General features: G+C 36.2%; 1 protein-coding gene across 1 annotated transcript in view; it reads left to right on the forward strand.

The window, feature by feature from the left end:
* Nucleotides 1-22,509, forward strand: part of LOC138713686 (transcription factor Sox-10-like) — a 193,151-nt gene that overhangs the window by 149,947 nt on the left and 20,695 nt on the right. Inside the window, exons 3-4 of the mRNA XM_069845970.1 lie at nt 19,097-19,306; nt 20,245-20,423. Coding sequence (XP_069702071.1) covers nt 19,097-19,306; nt 20,245-20,423 — 389 coding nt within the window. The remainder of the gene's footprint in view (nt 1-19,096; nt 19,307-20,244; nt 20,424-22,509) is intronic.

Genomic DNA, 22,509 nt, shown 5'->3' on the forward strand with positions numbered 1-22,509 from the left:
TCATATAATTCTTGTAGCCTCACCACGACCGTGGGGTCATTCAGCCTATAACAGAAGTTAGTACCAGGAGCATTTCCTTAATGGGACAGCTTTGCTTTCTGTCGAAGTAAAACTTTCAATATGACAGAATTCAATGCGTGGACAATACTTTCCCCTAAATATATTTTTAATCTAAAGTTCAAATCTAGAATAATCCTCTATTATAGAACAATTTGGCCACCCATCACGCATGAGAACGCATGTTTACCAAACGCTTGGGTTAGTTCTTTTAAACGCCAGACGTGTAAATATTTATTCTCTTATGAAATTTCCTATAGTTTACTTTGGAATGACCTACCTACCGTTAGTGTTAGGGCAACATACTACAGTAGGATTAGGGTCAGTCAGCATAAACATGAGAAAAGTAAAAATAATTATTATTGTCTAAACCGAGAAAAGTAAAAGTAATAATTATTGTCTAAGCCCTTGCAAGTCTTTGTATGTCAAGAAGAGGCTATAGGCTAAACGTGCGTTTTAACAGTGATAGCGGCAATATAACTGACTGGCTGCCAAGAAAACGTTGTAAGTCAGTTTTTACAGTTTGTCAGGAAATCAAAAATACTAGTGGCTTGTGCAGCAAATGCTGCAAACTAAGTCCATAAGAAGTTCAAATAAAAATTGTTCAGATTTATTTTCAATAAAGAATACCAGACATTTTCAAAGCTATTTGCTTCCATAATAGTGAAACATACCGCTCTGAATGGTTTTCTTTATGCTAAATACTTTTTATTGAACATATAGGCTACATCTTCAGTTCTTGAGTTTCAATGCGAAAACGCAAGTAACAATGTCAGGACGATCAGTCGGTTTTTCATGTGGGAGTGAAGCAGTAGCTGTTTCAGATCATTGCGGATTGTAGGTGAGAGTTAAGAAAATATCAGGTTTGTCCAACAAAAGACATAGCGTCTTGGTATAGTTGCTGCATGTTTCGTGAACTACCTTGAAATGTAGAGGGTAGAATCATTTTATCCTGCTAAGAGATCTTGCTAAAGTTGTCGGGACACAACAACATTTTGTAGGCCTCTTATTTTATCAGTAAGTAATACCTTTTGGTCTTTCTTGGGCATTATAATATTTGCGCTTCTTCCAGACAATACTGAAGAGAATCACACATATAAATATCTGAATCACTTACAAATGGCTTTTAAGGAACCCGGAGGTTCATTGACGCCTTCACATAAGCCCGCCATTGGTCCCTGTCTTGAGCAAGATTAATCCACTCTCTACCATCTTATCCCACCTCTCTCAAATCCATTTTTAATGGTAATAATTTCATCAAACATTCTTAAGTTTTGTAGTTTTTAATATCCGATACACAGACAGCTGTACTCAGAAAATTACACGCCAGAGAATCTGAGCTGTAAATTCATTTTAGTAACTCTTGAAGTTTTTAATAACCAATATTACAGAAACGATCTGAAAAAGTTACACAAATGAAGCTCGACATATTGATATTATGATGTCAGAGAATCTGAGCCATCTGAACTATAAATATGTCAGCAATTCTGCAGGTCACAGCCTTCTTGTGATATTGTTTATTGTAGTGTATTTGTGTTTTGTTTTATTCTGAAAAGCCATTATTTCTCAAAACTGACGACAGATGGATTTTGGAAAATAGGAAAATGATGTACGAAAATTGATATTTCACTAAAAACTACTATTTTTCTGAAAAACTTTGGATTCCAAGCTTCAAAATGAGGGATCATTTATTAAAATCCGTTCAGCCGTTTTCCCGTAATTTCCATTACCAGTTCAAACTATATATATAGATGTTATTCCATACTAACATTGTTAAATATTACAAAATATGACAGTGTGAGGTCTGTATTAATACTTCAGTATAATTATTCACACCATTTATATGTGTATTGCCTTCATCTTTCAAATAACACAACTTTTCGAATATTTACAGTAGAAAAACATTGTATGTCAGTCCAGACGAACAACGTTGTAAAGCAAAGAAACTTAAATACTCTTCATATTTCCTGGTAAATTCTTTATGGTTGTTACATTTGAGTACATTAAATAATAATAATAATAATAATAATAATAATAATAATTTTTAGTATACGACAATGTTCCACAACAGTTTATCCACAATATTCATAACATGTATAACCAAAATAAAACAGCAATTAAACAAGGCGGTAAGCTATCATCTTGGACACCCATCATCACTGATGTAAGACAAGGATGCGGATTATTACCCATTCTCTTTATTATTTATATGAACCGAATAATTAAAGAGTGGAAGCAAACTCGCCATGGATATATACGAATTAACAGACAACTTAAATTGGATTCAGTTCTCTTTGCAGATGATTTGGTATTATTAGCGCTTTCAGAAGACGACCTCCAAAGGTCAATATATAATTTTCAGCAAGTAGCAGCCACATACAATATGGAAACTTCAACAGATAAAACAAAAATTATGGCATTCTGTGGGAAATACCCAATACAAAGTAAAATTTGTCTCGATAATAAAATATTAGAAAGATATAATAGTTTCCCATATTTAGGTTACAATCTTTCCATTTTTTAAGAATTGGACATATCACAGAAAATTAATAAATACACAAGAGCTATGGGCATTATAAATAGTGTGATGAAACCATCCTTGGTTCAGAAACACACCCGCATACGTCTCTACAACACATTGGCAGCGAAGCATGGACACTGAGGAAAGCAGATAAAAACAGAATAACGGCTTGTGAAATGCGATTCATGCGAAGAACAGCGGGCTATACTAAATGGGATCTGAAAAGAAATTGTGAAATTTTAAAGGAACTAAAAACTCAACCAGTTTTTGATTACATTGTTCAATATCAGTCTAATTGGAAACATCATTTGGAAAGAATGAGTAACAGTAGACTCCGAAAGGCAATTTATGATTATGTACCACATGACCAAAGATCTGTGGGTCGTCCTGCTAAGAGATGGCGTGAAAATTTTATGTGAGACCGTAACAGGCCTTGTGGCCTAACACTTGTCAGGCAGAAGAAGAAGAAGAAGAAGAAGAAGAAGATGATGATGATGATGATGATAATAATAATAATAATAATAATAATAATAATAATAATAATAATAATAATAATAATAATAATAATAATAAAAATTTATATCATAAGAACCTGAAACAAATTACACAACTTAATTATATGTTTAGGTATAAAATATCAATATTACACACAAAAGACTTCATTTTTTTATTCTGTTATTAGGCCATGGTAGAATTCAGAGTAACCATGACCAAGAGGAAGAAAACTTGACATTGCAATCAGATAATTTTTTCTCTTTTGTGATTGGATAATTTTTTCTCTTTTGTGATTGGAATAGGGCCATGATAAAGACGAGGTAAGTTATCTTGTGAAATATGACTTACTGACTTATTTTTTGCACGCTTGCTTTTTTTTTTAGAGGGTACACGGTCCATGGTAACAATGTATCACGAAATTTCCGCATTTTCAGAGACCTGGGATCGTCCGAACTGAACTGAAACCAGGCAACTGTTGTTATCTTGAGGTCTGGATCCTTCTTTATTGTTTGCTTTGCTAGCCCTATATCCCTAAAGAATTCTTGTTGCATATGAACAACCTCAAATGGTTACCTTAGTCTTGCATTGGCAATAACCTCTACCCATGTGACACGCTACAAGTATGATTGTCCGCCATTTTATTTGCGTTACAACGTTATTCCAAATACCTTACTATAATAATACCGGACAGTTGTATCACAGTCTACTATATACAGTCACGAAGCTTGAGTTTTGAGGGTGCTAGAAACAATAGACTGTGACGGTACTATTTTGCATTGCCTGTAATGAGGCAATATTAGCGATCCTAGTGGCGGCAACTATCTAATGTTTGCATATTTACTACGTATTGAGCTTCGCGACTGTATATACTAGACTGTGGTTGTATACTATAGTTCCGTCGCTCTAATTTCCGGCAGCCAATCGCGTTGCAGGTCAGCTACATTTAAACGTGTGCGTCTTATGATTCGCTGATGATGACGTTATGCATTCCCCAAGGCTCGATAAATACTTAATATAATCGCCTGCCATTTTGGCTCTTTCGTTGGCGTTCGCAGAAAGCACACGAGGACGTTATTTGCCGCTCAATTATTTGCTGAATTACAGTGCGTTTGATTTATTATCATAGGAGCTACGACATGATAATGTTTAACGGTGTGGCAAATAGATTCCTCGTATGGTAGCTCGGCAATGAAAGAACAAAAATGGCGAACGATACTACCTACCTAGACTTTATAGAGCCTTCACTTCCTAAGACGTAAGCAAATAGGAGGAGTCACGCCGGGAATAACAGCGTCGCGACTATAACAGCATTGGCGTGAGTGCGAAATATCGCGGACCTGACATCTAGCTGAGCGGGATGGAATTACGTCCACATATACAAATATTAACATAATGGGATTCGGACTATTGTTTAAAACGTAAGTTACTAATGTGGAATTATATATGAAACACTTAAGAAATGTTGAATACTATTTAATGTAAAATTATTACCTTATATCAGAGCTGCATATTATGAGAATATTGCATGCTTCATATTACTTTCCTTAATTAATTGTTACATATTTTTTCTTTGCTTTAGTGAGACCAAATCAGTTCTGACATTAGGAATGAATTTACAATAATGCTTTATACTGTATATCCATTGCTGACAACTGCAAAAATAAAAATGGTATTAATCTGATGTTTGTAATAATTATTAGTAAAGGCATGTAGACAACAATAAAACTTAATTTGCTAAAACCTTAACATTTCCAATATATTTTAACTTATATTAATTTATTAGGTCTAAATAAAAAAGCTATTGTTTATTGTTCTATCAACACAGAGACAAAGGCATTAGACCTAATAACGAATTCTGTTTACTCACGTTTTATGAACTGTCGGAAATCGAAAGTACGATTTGGAGCAATTTGTAATGCTGCAATTGTCACAATTATAAACAGCACACATACACCCTGAAATTTTAACACAGCACTAATTAATAAAACTATTAACTAGCCCAGCAACAATATACAATGCAGTTGATTACAACTTGTTTCGCGAGTATCTCCACACCGGCCGCCGAGGTAGCAGCACCAGCGTCGTTCGCACGCAAAACTGCTAGCTGTCCGGTATTATTATAGTCAGGTATTTGGTTATTCGACTCAGCAACACAATCAGAACACTACCTACAGCTCTCGAAGCAGTGTGAATATCAGCAAGATGATGGCAGCACATGATGCAAGAAGAGCGATACAACATTTTTCAGCCGAAAACTCAGTTTGGTCAAAAACGGACTTACAATGTTATTCTAGGCAGCCATTCAATCATGTAGGCCTATGTTATGTAACTGAATTTTTGGACTAAACTGTTACAGAGTCATTATTAAAGTCCAGTGTTTGGTCACATTTAACACAAGTTATGCAAATAGTGAGTATATACCAAAGGTTGTGGAAATAAACGGATTGTGCGTCCGGGTACTTCGTGTCTCTCGAGTACATTGGGGTGATTTGTATACAACAGAACTGTAAACAATGCTTTCAGTAAATAATTGAAATAGTAAATAATTCATGATTAATATAATGCGCTACGTAGGACTGTAAACAACAAATTATCAAAAAATAAAGACTCCAAAATTGTATAACAGATCTAAAACTTAAAATTTAATTTAAAACAAACAGAAATACATATTTCATTATCATCATCATCCTTGCATGTATTGGGCCTATTGGCCCGTTACGGTCTCTTGCCAATGCTTGAACGGTCTGCCCAAGGATCTCTTGCCCACAGGATGGTAATTTAAAATTTGGCGTGGAATTCTAGAACGAGGCATACTGATGACATGTGATCTTCAGTTTTGTCCGTATTTCTGTAGGTATTCCGTAATCGCTTCAATCTGCAGTTCTTTCATAATGTCAAAATTTCTAATGTGATCCATTCTCGTGTATCCCGCTGTACGACGCATAAATCTCATTTCTGCCGCCGTTAATCTTTGTGAATCAATATAACGAATCGTCCAAGCTTCACTACCAAAACAGAGTATAGGTCTGGCCAATGTTTTATAAATTCTGGTGCGCGTGTGTTTTTGTACTAAGGTTGATTTGAATTTAATAATTTTCTCATTCAAATCTTTTTCTTCTTCATATGAAATTTGGTAACCGAGATAACTAATATTTTTAACTTGTCCAATGATCTTATTATTGGTGCAAATTTTGCTACGCACTGGTTCCTTTCCTAAAAAAGCCATCACTTTAGATTTGTCAGTTGAAATTACCACATTGAAACTTTCTGCCATTTGATGAAAGTTGTAAACCAAACGTTGTAAATTATCTTCTGAAGTTGCCATAAACACAATATCATCAGCAAATAATAAGGTATATATTTGGGACAAACGACTTATCGGGTATACTTTCATGTGGTTTCAATCGCCATTCCTTAATAATGTGATTCACGTATTTATTTAATTTTTTCCTGTAACCACTACAGGTTGCCATCGACAAAGAGTACCATGATACAATAGAGTAAATGCCTTGAGGCTTAGTGATACATTGTTGTTAGAGTGAAAAGTAACAATTTGAATTATATTGAAACACATGATATTAAACGAAGTAACGTCAAGGAGATGCGAATTAGTCATGGTCCATATGTATGATGCCTGAAAATAGCTATTGAGCTATATCTCAAGCCAAATAATAGAGGAGATAAACTACAACCCTGTCTCACTCCTTGATTTATTCGTTTCCATTCTGAATATTTGTTTTCAATCCTAACCTAAATAATTGTAAGCTCTAAAATTAGCAATTTACTAACTTGTAACCTACTTTTGGATTATAAACTACCAAATGAATACATTAAATTGCGTTACTTCTTAAAAGAAACATCAAATATATGATTTTATGAGCTGCAATCAAGAAGATCGTAGGTTCGATTTCCGATGAGATCATGGATGTTCTTCATTCATGTAATTCTTCTAGCCTACGTAAATTATATAAAAACGAAATTATGTATTATAATCAGCGATCATCTTGAAAGACATTATAATGAAAAATTATGTAGCGTACATTCTAAGTATGTCAAATAAAAAAGAGCCTCCTTTCTCTGCTAGGTAGTGTTTGTACAGACCCAGAAATAAAATTTGAGCCACCTGAATTTTACAAGTTCAAGTTTAACATATTGCCCGTGCTCAGTGCTCTAGTCCCCTTTCTTAAAAATAGGTACGATTATAGACTCCTTCCATTGTTCTGGTACAATTTTCTTTTCCCAAATACCAAGTACAACCTTATAAATTCTTCGCAAAAATTACATTTTATAACATTTCGAGTCGGCCTCGGTAGCGTAGTCGGTATAGCGCTGGTCTTCTATGCTAGAGGTTGCGAGTTCGATCCCGGCCCAGGTCGATGACATTTAAGTGTGTTTAAGTGCGACAGGGTCATGTCAGTAGATTTACTGGCATGTAAAAGAACTTCTCCGGGACGGGCGTCGGAAACTGCACACCAAAATTTGGTATCTGGATTTCGGTCATATAGGAACTGCACACCAAAATATTTTCTACCTGTTTTGCCGATACTACACATAGTTTTAATTTATCAAACTGTTTTAATTTTGTTCGAAATGGAGCGTTTGTTTACATCTGAAAGTAAACGGGGAAATTTAAGTGCTGGTACATGAGGATTGTAAATTTTATAAAGCTAAGGAATTGAAAAACCTTCACTCCATCTAATGCAGTAATAGCCTTTGAACTAGCTATACATGCTGCAGTGGTGAAAACTTGGGAATGCGTTAGTATTATACTCGTAGGTTGTCGCTTCCATCTTGCGCAAGCATGGTGGCGTAAAATACAGCGTGTAGGACTGTCGAAGGTGTACAAAGAAGACAGTGAGAGAGGACAGTGGCTCAGGATGGTTTTTGGAATAGCGTATTTCGATCCAGAGAAAGTCAGGGATTTCTTCGGTATCGTAAAACCGATAGATACTAGACTTGAGAAATTTGCAGATTATTTACTAGAAACTTACATCTCCGAAGATGCAATTTTCCATCCTACTGTATGGGCAGCCATGACTGCATCGATCTCTCTCACAACAAATGAAATTCGTGAATCAACTTTTGGACTTAAACTGAGACATATTAAACTGCAAAGCAATGAAGGAAGAAAGTAAGCGAAGTTTCAATGTAAAGTCAGCCAAATGCAAAAGAAACATATTTTGTAAATTGTGCAGTTTCTAGGTAGGATTAGTAAAACCCTCGTAAATCAGTGTGCAGTATCCGGGTAGGATTAATGGGTCCCTCGAGAAGCGGTGTGCAGTTTCCGGGTCAAAGTGTGCAGTTTCCGCCTACCCCTCCGGGACACCGGCGACGCTGATATTACCTCTACAGTTGCGAGCGTCGTTAAATAAACCATAATTTAATTTATGCTCGACCATGCCGAAATGTAGTAATTATACACCTGGTAGTAGCCCTTTAATGCACCTCATTAAAGTACACCTATTCATTATAGTTCAGTTGTTCAGCCAATGAGAAATCACCATTGTACCAATATAAAACCGCAAGTATCGATTATTCTCGGATATGCAATCGAAAGTCAATTAGCGAAACGTCACGGAGGCTGGAAATCCAATATTGTCGCAGAAGGTTATGTTCTGTTACTATAATAATTAGCGTTAATTGTAAGTAATATTCAAATAAATTCAATTTGTCATCTCGTTTTTCAATTCTAAATCAAACTTCCAGGTTATATCAATATTAATGTTCATGTTATTCTCTAGATTATATCAAGGTCAATGACATTCGTCCCTCGGAAAAAATCAATACTTTCGCGTCTGCGCACATCTCACAATTTACAAGGTCAGTTCCGCTCTTCACTTAGATAACTATAACATGAATACTTATGAATAATTTCAAGTTATAAATATGGTCGAGCATAAAAAGTCGTATGAAACTTGCCTATAATGGTAATTAAGACGCTCATATGAAAATTATGAAACTCGCTTGCGCTCGTTTCTTAAACAAACATACTCGCGTCTTAATTACTACCATTATAGGCTCGTTGCATAATGTACTATTAATTTAACATTTCGAAAATAGCTATAAGTTGTAATCATTTCAATAGTTCCAATGCTTTTGACCATGTATTACGTTCTGTCCTGTCTTATTAAAGTTGTAAACTATCATAGAGGTCCTACTGCACATCAGCTCAACAAAGATGCTTCGACGCAGTTCCGTATCGATGAATCACAGACATGTGGCGACGTCAGTCTGCAGCCATGTTTCATTTTTACTTATACAAAGTGGCGACCAAGGATGATCTCTTAAACAAAATATAAGCACAAAGTCAAACTGGTATCTTATATAAATAAACAAAACAAGACACTCGCATACAATAATTAAGATGATGCGTTTTGCTTAGTAGACAGATTGTGTTTTTCCAGATCACGTTTCGTTATGTTTTTCTTTTGATCCATATTGGTTCGGCCTCTGAACAAATATGCATTTTATTCACTCCTTTATTTTAAAAGTATTTATGAGTAATCAAATCATCCACACATCTTTATGAACGCAATTGTGCCCGCAAGGTCCACATCACGTTTCATATGCAGGTTATGTCCATTGCTTAGGTCAGCCGTGGCGAAAATGTGATCGTGCGCCGAGCCACTGTGTAAACTGCAACGTGCATAGCACCTATGGAGGGAGGCGAACACCCGAAGGGGAAGTGAAGCAACTGTCTGACTTATTAACGGATTTTCATTTTCCTTACGTCAAGCATTTAAATATAATTTTATACAGTACAAGCCTGCAAACTAATACTTAGTATGTGTAACGAAGAAAGAAATGAACAATGAAACATAGGACACATTATCATAACCTAAAATTAATTGTCTTCAGAATGTCTCTGCGACAGAGTTTCAAAATCAGGAATTATGTCACTTACTGCCAGTCGTAGTTGATAACGAAGGTATTTGTCTGTCAGTCGTGGTCTAGATTTGGTTTTTACTATTTTCATTGTTGAAAATAATTCTTCACAAACGTAATTTGCAGCGAACAGAGCAAGCGAAAAACGAAGCTTTGGATATTTATTTTCTGGCAACGATTTGAAAAGTTCAACATTTGTCAAGTCCTTACATCTAGCTTTCATTTAACATCACATTCTAAATCGGTGCGTTTAAATTGAAGATCTAACCGCATTACTCGTACATCTGCTGAAAAAGGGTCTACGTACAAAGATGATGATGATGATGATGATGATGATGATAATAATGATAATAATAATAATAATAATAATAATAATAATAATAATAATACTTAAGCTTTTAATATTTCATGTTAACATGTAGTATAATGCCGTTTTATGTTATACAACTGTTTTCCTCGTAATACTTGTGAACAAATCATACATTTAATATTCTCATTATATTGGCAGAAAAAAATGCGTCCTCCCATCCTACTAGAAACTTTTGTTTTTGTAGAGGTACATGGTTTCGAGAGAAACATTGCGACGATACGCCACTCGCAGGTCAGAGACAAATACAAATGGAACGGAGTTTGACTCAGTGAGTAAGAGGGTGGGGGTTGGGGGAGGTAGGAAGCAAAAGAAATGCATAGCTATCATTTTGAGCCACAATGTGCTCGCGAGTTTCATTTTCGCCACGGCTGGCTTAGGTCAGTGTTACCCTTCAATTTTTTTTCTAATGTAATGTCAATTATTTAACGGATCGGAGTACTTTACACAACAAAATGTAATTTTTTTTAGAGTTTTTTTTTTATCATCCTTTGTGATGTCCTCTGTAATCCAATGGTCGTTAGTTCTGAGGTTCGCAGATTCAAAACTGCCTTGCAAATAGATTTTATTAATTTGGAGTGGTCCCCTGACGTAGATTTATGATACATAAAATGATCCTACCCCTAAATAAGAGGGCGTAGGCAAAATTTATTGACCACATCCAGCACATGTCAGAATTTGTAGGTAGCAAAATGGGTTCATATCCCTGGCGTTAACTTGCTCTATCTGCACCTACAATCCATACTATCGACCCTCTGCTGTGACTAAAGAGTTATTGTATCTGACCAGAAACATCGCTACTATTACACCGTGTCCCAAAAGTCTTGGTGGGGTTTAAAAGGGTTATATTTTTTGAATGAATAGAACAGACCTGCAGAAGTGTAGCGCCTCAGAGCAGCTGCATTACTACCCCTTCTTACCCCACCCATCTTTTCTACCAGTGCGGTCATGGCGTTCTAGTTACGCTCGGCTGCATCAACATTCATTCTCGCGGCGGTAGGTATACAATACGCTATCAAGAATTACAAATGAACAGATAATAAAATCCTTAGGAACATACCTTTAGAAAATAAGAGAAAAATGAACGAGAGAAAGAAATAAGTTAAAAGACATGTAAAATAAATTTTAAAATGTATGTGTACTTATAATGTAAGAAGGTATACCTATGTATATACCATCCTATTACTAGTAAAGTCGATGAAGTCCACTTTTTGTGTAAAATAAGTTAATTACAGTCCCCGACTTGTCTTTCCGTGCTCTGTATTCTACTAAAATGAAATAAGTCCGAAATGTTGCATGCAGGTAACAAACCAATTACTTTATTTGAGGAATTTATTATGATTTTTCGTGCATTAATAAAGTTTTAATTCCTGTTGTTATAAAACTTGCATTACTGGTCTTAACTGGTTTTACTCTTAATAGGACGATAAATAAATTGTACGTTGATAAGTGAGTGATAGCTATATGACCGGATGTCAATGCTGTCATTCAACATTGTAACGCACTCCAGCCAAATAAATAAATACATAATACGCGTAATGCAGTTTAAAGAGAACTGGAACATGGCAAAATCTAAACCCATGAAGAAATACTACTTCGAAAGGACATGGGAATATGATTATTTTGTTGTTGAAGACGAAAGAATTGCTTGTTTACTGTGTCCCATCCAATTTATTTCTACTCGTCATTTCAATATTAAACCACATTTCAACAAAGCCCATATTAAGAATTATGGAATGCACAAACTTTCGGATAAGTTCATTATTACGAACTGTATATTGATTATTTATTTTTATACTGTTAAATTAAGGACGTCATGTCGATCTGGTTGGCGAGTTGGTATAGCGCTGGCCTTCTATGCCCAAGGTTGCGGGTTCGATCCCGGGCCAGGTCGATGGCATTTAAGTGTGCTTAATTGCGACAGGCTCATGTCAGTATATTTACTGGCATGTAAAAGAACTCCTGCGGGACAAAATTCCGGCACATCCGGCGACGCTGATATAACCTCTGAGTTGCGAGCGTCGTTAAATAAAACATAACATTTTTTATAACAGGACGTCACTCGTTGTGTTCATTTTGAATTGAAATTAATAGTGACTTTCAAGGTTCATTACTTAAATGCTATAAATTTATGTTTCCTTAGGTGATAATAGGAGGAAACGTTCGAAAATCTAAAGCAGGTTAGGTGCAAAGAAATCTCAAAGAAACTACTGACAGGAAATCTAGCATAATTGTAAACCTTGAAACTAGATCACGCATTATAAATACAATGAATTTATTACAATCCTTTTTGAAAATTACATGCCGCCACTGATGAACCTTTGCACGGGAAGAGAATGTAAATAACTCCACGCGGAAATAGATCATCCCCAATAGAAGTGGAGTGAGGCTGACGTCATATTTCCCCTAATTACGGGTTCTACAGACCTGGAATAGAGGTAGAAATGTAATATTGGTGCCAAATGAAAATAAAACTCTCAAAGTTTTTCGTATGCAAGTTTGAGACACTGAAGGAAAGAAAAGACGGTAACAATCGAACAAATACAATAATGTTCACTGTTACAATTAATTATAGAAGTTGGTTGTCCAAAGAAAAATGCAGTGTGTTTTGTGGCTGGCACTTGAGTGTGGTAAGTTGCTTTTTCGGTGTGAACTTCAAAACAGTTGATCTTGGGATATCTAGCTGGTTATTTAAACCGACGATTCAATGCTTGAGGGCTTCTCTCGATGGCTTCTCGAATACGTACCGCAGTGTGCTCGGGCATAGAAAATCTACCAGAATGTGGCTCATAGGCAACATTTCCTGTCCTCTGAAACTTATTGACAAGGAATCGATGTTTGCTTGTGTTGGCCAGGGCCGGATTTAGGTATAGTGCCGCCCCTAGACAGTGCTAAAATTTGCCGACCCCCAACTCTCACAAACAGTTTATGAGCAGCTATTATACATGTCACGGTCAGTTTAAATTAGTTTTAAATGAAATGCTACAATTAACAAAACAAATTACTGCAGCGGTGACCAAAACTCGAGCTGCAGTGATTACATGCGACATATAGTCTATGAAGTAAGGAGAGGGAGGAAAGGTACTTGGCATGAAAACTACAACCAGTGGTGGTTCCTGTACTAACATCTTGATCAATGCCGCGGATAAAAATCTCAAGCTTTGCTGTATCAGTAATGTCACTGCTGTCATCAAGAGCCAGTGAATAATAGCCTATATGTTTTTTTTGCTTCTTTTTTTTTTTAACCTTCCTCTTAATGTAATCAGAAATTTTCTAAATTCTTCTCTCCATACTTGTTCGAAAAATTCGATTTTTTTTTCAAAATTAAAACTTCTTATGGACAAGTTATTTGAACTATTTTAATCATTACTATTTTTAGAAATTCTGTTCTATTAAAAGGCTTTAGAGCACGAGATATTTCAAACCTCATTAGGTAGCTGACTTCCTTACATTTATTTATCTCATCTTTCTCTTCCTGGCTGTGATTTAAGACATGTCAATTCCTGGCGTTTAACAGTTCGTTGGCACGTAATATTGAATCAGTTTTCTACAATATTATTATTAAATGAATAACTAATAAATAGTTACCCTCATCTAAAGATTAAGAAGATTACAATTGAGATAAAATCTCATCATTTTATCCTTCTAGGGAGAAGATCTAAAAATATCAATATTCATGCATGTACAGAAAAATTATAGAAACACATACTTAGTGGCCAATAATAATAATAATAATAATAATAATAATAATAATAATAATAATAATAATAATAATAATGATAATAATAATAATACATTATTAAGCGTGGCAATTAATGTTTCTATATACTTCTAACTGAACCGTTGAGCGAAGTAAACATATTACATTTTGTCCGACAGAACAACAAAAAAGTTCTCCTTCTCATTCTTAACGAAACCACCTCTTACTGCTTGTAGAGACAGAGTTTGTAGAGCAATATGATATCGCCACTGCTTGCCTTCAGTACGTGAATAAAAAACAAAGCAATGCACAGGGAACTCCTCGTACCCGTTTGAATGTCTGTGATTACACGATGTATCACGACACCCGCTTTGGTCACCGCTGAATTACTGGAATCATCTTACTTGTAAATCATAAAGATTTCCTTCCCACTTTCTTGACTGAGAAAGCATTGATGATGTCATCAAAGTCGATCTGACGAAGCACATCACAATCGATGCAAAGAAACATATTCAAACTTATTCATTATTGAAACAAAATTGACTTGTGAATTTTTAGTATTAATTTTGTTGGTGGTATAATTATTATGAGGATTTCTAACTTTCATAGGAAGTATATTTTTAGTAGGTTATTTTACGACGCTTTATCAACATCTTTGGTTATTTAGCGTCTGAATGAGATGGTGATAATGCCGGTGAAATGAGTCCGGGGTCCAGCACCGAAAGTTACCCAGCATTTGCTCATATTGGGCTGAGGGAAAACCCCGGAAAAAACCTCAACCAGGTAGCTTGCCCCGACCGGGAATCGAATCCGAGCCACCTGGTTTCGCGGCTAGACGCTCTAACCGTTACTCCACAGGTGTGGACTAGGAAGTATAAGTAAATTGAAAAATAAACTCCATCTCTTTGCGTAATAAACCTTTGATATTGAATTATATAGTGTACATACTGGAAAGTGATTAAATAGTATTGTTGACGATGTATTATAACACAGGAATGTAACTGACAGTTGTGGCTGGTTACTATTCATAGCGATAAATAAACACACATCCAATTTGATTTTCAATAATGCATTCTTGTCAAAGCAGTTAAATTTAAGTAGTTTCATTGTATAAAATAATATGATACCGGTATTACAATATAACTATGCAGCTGCACACTTTCCTTTTACTCTCGCCACGACCGCGAAAATTTGGTAACAAAACAATATCCGACTTCCACAAGGTGTTCAAGAACAAACTTCAGTAAACATTTACGAACAAGTGTTTTAAAAACAAATTTCATTGTAACATAAAATGAAAAAAAGACAAAATGCCGCCCCCTTGGAAATTGCCGCCCTAGGCAATAGTCTAGGTTACCTAGGCCCAAATCCGGCACTGGTGTTGGCGCCGGTTTTTGGAAATTACGTGTAAACTCTTGTTGCACCCCTACATATATTATTTTAATGTACCGAAGTACATATGATATTTCCATGCAGATATTCTGCGTTATCATACGATGAAAGAGTAATGGAACGGAGAAAAATTCTCTCCGGCGCCGGGATTTGAACCCGGGTTTTCAGCTCTACGTGCTGACGCTTTATCCACTAAGCCACACCGGATTCCACCCCGGCGTCGGAAGAATCGTCTCAGTTTTAAGTTCCATCTCTTGGGTTCCCTCTAGTGGCCGCCCTCTGCACTACGTCATAGATGTCTATGAACGTAGGACCGAAGTCCACACATGTGCTGAGGTGCACTCGTAATGAGTGGGTTCAAATCCCGGCGCCGGAGAGAATTTTTCTCCGTTCCATTACTCTTTCACCCCTACATATGTTAAAACGCGCGATCTAGCACCCACAACAGCCACCCGTTCTTCAATACTCAGCATACTAATAGATTAGTCTGAAACAATAAAGAAATTCCAACGTTTACTCAAAATTGGAACCAGACTTTGTGTCCTTCCTGTATAATACGAGAAGAAATCCGAAGAAGTAGGACGTCTACTTGTAAAATGTGATTGTGGACAGGAAACAAAATTGATAGAGAGTAAAATATATCTTTTTATTCTGAACATCTGGCCAATCTGCAACCAACAAGTTAATAAAATTGTTTTTTATAGGAGACCTCACCGGATATGATTAGATTATTATAAACATATGGGATACTGGCGGCTGTGCTGGGGTCGCCTGACACTCAATAATCCATGTGACCTTGACTTAATGGCCTAAGGTCAGCAAGATAAGCACTAACAAACTATAATCGATATACAATTTACAGGAACAATCAACGATCGCGAAGAACAAAGCTGCGTTCGCTTTATATTGTGAACCAAGCGCCAGCGAGAGAAGCATAGCATAGGATTTGAAAATGAGAACATCGGAGATACAAAAACAGTACAGAAAAATAACTGTATGCGTTAAGAAGTAGGCCTAGATAGCCCCATTCTATTATATACAGAGTGAACCGTAAGCAATGTCATTAATTTCAGGAGGTTATTCTTTGATATATTTCAACAAACAAGTTTAATACAATAATTTGTTCGTTTTTGCTTCCATTCCGAGATAAAAATAAACGACTACCTTGACATGTTGCAATTGTATGCAGTGCCTAAATTCAAGATGAAGGCGAAGGTGTCATCTTCCAACAAGATTGTGCTCCTCCACACTACGCCAACATTGTTGGCGAGTTTCTGGATACAACATTTTCCCAGCTGTGGATAGGAAGGGGTGAATGGAAGGCATGGCCACCACTATCGCCGGACCTGACGCCTTTAGACTTTTACTTGTAGGGCTTTATCAAGCAACGTGTGTACAGTGTATCAACGACACTGACCATTTAAAAGAGAAAATCAGAGACGCTATTAACTCTGTTACACCTGATATTCTTTGCCGTGTGTGGAATGAATTAGAATATTGTTTAGATATGTGTAGAGCAACAAATGGAAGCCACTGAACAGGTATGCAAACTTGCAGAGATTTTCTTACATTTCATGAAGGTTTCACATATCTATCCTGTTTCATTGCTTTTATTCTTCTGGATACATTTCCCCAGCAATGCATAAGAAGAGGTGAATGGAAGGTATGGCCACCACTATCGCCGGACCTAACACGTTTAGATTTTTACTTGTGGGGCTATGTCAAGTAACATGTGTACAGTGTTAGTATCAACAACATTGACCATCTAAAAGAGAAAATCAGAGACGCTATCCTGTGTTACATCTGATGTTCTTAGTCGTGTGTTGAATTAATTAGAATATCGTTTATATGTGGGTACAGCAACAAACAGAAGCCACATCGAATGCACTGAACAAGTGTGCAAACCTACAGAGATTTTCTTCCATTTGGTGAAGGTTCACATTTCTATCTTGTTTCATTGATTTGTGTGACCATTCAAAATTGCACCACGAGTTTATGGACACAGAGTACTTAATGTTTTGTATTGTAACAATATGCATTTGTAAACAATACAACTCTCTACATTTAAAAATGAGTGGGGTGATAACATGAGAGCTATGGGCAGGGGAAGTTAAGTGGGCACAAGTAGCGAACGGGGGCAGCAAGCAAACCAATCTCCGCCGATGCTTATTCAGTTAATATTGGAGTACTAGGCAACACGACCATTGGTTATCGGTCCTCATTGTTTTCTTCACCAACAACTCTTCCTTTTTAAATTTCAAATTACGATGGGAAGGACTTCGTACTGCTTTTGTATAGGTAGTAGTGATGGGTAAAAAAAAAAAAGCTGGAACCGTTTTTTTTTAACTGTTTCACAATTGACTGTTTCGATAGGAAACAGTTTCGTGAAATAACCTGTTTCAACTGTTCCAAAGTGTGTTACATTGCTCCAGTGACCACTTCAACGTTCCACATGGTTCCAACAGATAAACAGTTCAATTTCTAAACAGTTTCCCTCTTCTTTTCTGTCTGCAAATACCACGTGTAGCGCTATCATAGACCTCCAATCGAAAGTAGATATAATATCGATGTTCCACACGGCCTTCTTGCAACCACAGTCTAGGTTATAAAGTCACGAAGCTTGAGTTTATGAGGGTACTAGGAACAATAGACTGTGCAGGTACTATTTTGCATTGTCTGTAATGAGGCGATAGTAGCGATGATGCTAGTGATTAGCGTCTATCTATAGATGCATATTTACTACGTATTAAGCTTCGTGATTGTATATACTGGACTGGTGCAACAGTAGCCTATGGAGGACCGCGCAATTTAATTGTACGAATCAAATTCCCTAATAAATTTGATATTAATTATTAGCTGTTCATTGATGGAGAGTATGTTCATGGTGCCCAGACAAGGTGTTAATTATTAATATAGGCTACCGCGAAAAATATTATGGGCTAATGTCTTATTATTATTAAACTTTCCTAGGGTTATACGAGTTATTTTTGTTAAAATCGATTCATTTTGAATTGTAGTTACTTATTGTTCTCCTTAACAGTAACCTATGAAAAATGACTTTCGTAGTCATAATACACTGAACAGCTGATTTAAAGACGATTCAAGGGCTTTGAAACATGTTCCTGAATCAGATGAGAGGTTGAAACACTTGAAACAGTTGGCACTGATATTGTAAACATATTCTTATGAAACTGTTTCTTTGAAACTGTTATTTTGGAACAGCTTCGTTCATGAAACAGTTGCAGTCGAAACTGTTTCTAAAAAAGAACAGTTTATCCCATCTCTAATAGGTAGTATTAATAATAACAATAAACAATCGTTAACTATAATGAAAAGAACCGAATAATTTTTAGTTGCCGAATTTTAGTAAATTAAAAGTATTTAAGCTATCGCCATCATATTCCAATGTCTGCCTACATTAACATTATAGGTCACTTTGTGAAGCAAAAGTTATGTAAATCATTTCTATTAAATTACATTGAACTACTACTTTTAATCAGTATTTATTTTATTACAGTGATAATTACGATTTTTTAATCTACAGTATCTACAGTATTGGAGAAATCATCTGGCATTGATTCTGGTGATCGTAAAAATGTCACTTGCAAACGAAATGTACAGACGTTGTCGATCATTCTTGGTTCCTTTCGTAATAGCAGAATCAATGTTTGTTTCACAGGCTCCTGAGCGACTCTGACAAAAGACCGTTCGTCGAAGAGGCTGAGCGTTTGCGGATTATCCACAAACGAGAGCATCCAGACTACAAATATCAGCCTAGACGCCGCAAAGGAATGAAGGGTGGATCAGCGAACACCAGCGGAGGCAACTCGCCCCACAGACAGCATCAGTCCCAGCAACAGCCCCAACAGACACACGGAGTGTTGTTCAGGTGAGGGACAGGGCCACAGTTTTCCAAGTCTCAAAAATAAAATTCATCTGATGATGAGGAGGAGACGATAAATAAAGTAACATTGGACTGTTTTGAATAATTAAAAAAGAACAGTGTACTAATAGATTTTAGATACAGTTGCAACTTGGATATATGTTAACCCCTCCAGACCTGAATTTATATTTTTAAAAAAATTTGAAAAAAGAACTGATCACATAATCATTCTGGGGATCCAAAATTCCCAAACCAAGTCTTCACAGAAAATCAAAATTTGGGGACAATTTTGACCCCTGGCATTGAAATATGCGTCAGTATGATATTCAGTTGACTTATAAAGATTATTCTCCCTATATTAATATCCCAAAATGTATTTTAAATCATATATTATCAGTTACTCTAAGCATTCCTTAAAGAGACACATAACATAGGCATTTTATTTTCACAACTTTTGTGTGAACAGTTGTGGTGTCATCCGCCATGTTTATCTGTTTGTTAAATGAGTTAACTGCCTGCAATCCTACATTTAAAGTTAACAATCTGTTAAGCCAAACTATTGTTGAAGACATGAAAAAACTATATTTAACAAACTGTTGAGGGTTTAACAGTCATTAAGTGTTCTACAGCTGGCGTCTTAGATATATAGTACCCAGTTTGTGAGCATATTAGTGCAGCTGAGAATGGTACCAATTCTTATACACGTCACATCAGCCATTTCCCAAACACAATTGTCAAACTGACTACGGTAAATGTAAAACATTCGCAATTAACGTTCCCATTACTTATTTCACACATCAAAAACGGTGACACGGACTGTAACAATCCTTGGAGAAACCGGCCAATAGATCTACAGTATATTCCTCCACTAAAGTGTTGAAAGCTTCAAACCCACTTCACCACGCAGATTACATATAGTATTGTTTTTTCCTAATTCGCAACAGTAGGTGCAAGCAAGAGGACAGTAGCCTCAGTGCAGATAAGCCCTCCCCGCAGTCTCTCGCATCCGGATCACCACAGAGTGCGCAAGGACCTCCAACACCGCCAACAACCCCCAATGGTGGAGGAGACAACAGAGGTGGAACGTCAACATCCAGCATTTCCCATCACCTGAGCCCAAGTGGTAAGTATTGCTAACACATTTACAAACCAAACGTAAACTCTCCGAGTTAAATGAATTCAAGTTTTGTCAATTTTTGGGTTACAAATAGAGATAATTTTGAAGTTACAGATGCCTTTCGAAATCTACCACTATCTATCCCTGAATATATTTTTCAAAGCCTCGGTTTCTCCGACATTATTTTCAAGAGCACTTTTAAAATTATCTCCGCATATTATGGATAACATTTATCTGATATAATTTTAAGAAGTGTAGAAAGATGTTAGCAAGTTCGATTTTTTTACTCTTCGCTACACAATTTCACTAAATCGACTTAGTACGGAATACCCTCAGTTCAACGCTTGGTTATAGTAGTCCAGAAAAATTTCCATGTTCTCTTTCAATGTAGTTGGGTAGGTCCTTATCTTCAAATGCAAGTTTAAAATATCGGGTATTTATATAAAAGAAATATACATTTTCAACGTTTTATGAATACAAAACTATTAAAATTATCATGAATAAATTTCTACTGTTTTATAAAGTAATTCTTCAAGTTTACTTTCGAAACTCACAAATTTAATATAAGTAGAGCATTGATTATCCGAATACCGATCAACCGAAAGATCGGTTAACTGAAAGCGTTTCAGTCGGCAAATTCAAATTTGCACGCGCGCCATGTAGAAGTTTCGCTAGCGTTGTTTGCGAGATTTAGCGGCAAAAAAATTGGACTTCTTTTCCAAACTGTAGGCCTACTTTAATGGCCGTTTTGAACTTGTCAAACTAGGCTAGTCAGTTCTCTGTGTTATTTGTAATACGTGTGATACAAAATATATAATCTATGTACAGTTTTATGTTTAATATCAGTTTTTCTTTGTTTCATACTGCTCCTATGACAACGGTACAAATTGTTGTCGTAAATGATTGGTTATCCGAAAAATCAGTTATCCGAACACCCCCTGTCCCAAATTGTTTCGGATAATCGATGCTCTACTGTATGTGCTCTTTGTGTCATACAGCACACATCAAACATCCCAAACTCTGTGTAACATACGTGCATCGATACTAGACACATGCATTTTTCAACTCATCTAAATCATAGTGGAAATAACAATGTGTTTAAAAATACTCAAAGAAAATAAGTTGTACGGTGTGAGATCGGGGCTCCTTGGTGGCCACCCTGCGAGATCGCGGTTATCTGTTGCACGGCCAATCTAGCACTGTGGAAGTGTTTCGTCCAGATAATTTATAACACTCTGGTGCCAGTCATCCTGTTGGAAGTAGAAGTTTCTCCCTTGCCTATACATTTGAAGCAGTTCCCCAGCGCAAAATACATCTCGATGTCGCAGATAGCCGTCTCAGATATTATGCTTCCTCCAAAGCTACAACCAGCACATCAAAAGCAACAGTGTATCTTGTCGAAATTTCTACACTTCTTCAATCTAAAAGCGCAAAATGAATGTCGACATTACACATAGTTTTTGTTTTATACAACATTGAAAATGTATATTTCTTTTGTACTGACCCTGTAGCCAATATAGCATGTAAATTTAAACATAATTCTACTTTATAAAGTTGCTACGAAGTAAAATTCTGACTTAGATTTTAAATTACAGAAACTGAAACAATTACAATACTGTACGTAATATATAGAGTCTGCTTTATTACAAATCTCGAAATAATAATTCTACCCCTTTCATGTCCCAATTATGAACATACTTAATACACTCCATAAAATAAACAAATAATTATTCTTCAATAACTTCAAGGGAAAAATTTTTAACTACCCAGGAACTCTACTGGACCCAGCTCAATTATTCCTCTTATATTCACATACCTCAAGTGGGTTGACAGAACGTCAGAGCCCAGCACTGAGTGCACACTATCTGTGGGACTTAAATTTGTGGTTTTCTTTTCACGAACAGTAGTTGAGCCGGGGGTCCTGGGTAGCTTAGTCGGTAGGGCGTTGGCGCGCTCAGTCAAAGGACTTTAGTTCGATACCCAGCCCTTGAACAATTTTTTCCTTGAAATTATTCAAGTTAGCTTTACAAGAAGCTATATCTGGAAGCCAGATTTGATTTGTATAAGTAATTATTCTTCTTTCTCAGTTTTG

The sequence above is a fragment of the Periplaneta americana genome, chromosome 14 (genome assembly GCF_040183065.1).
Source record: "Periplaneta americana isolate PAMFEO1 chromosome 14, P.americana_PAMFEO1_priV1, whole genome shotgun sequence".
Taxonomy (NCBI): Eukaryota; Metazoa; Arthropoda; class Insecta; order Blattodea; family Blattidae; genus Periplaneta; species Periplaneta americana.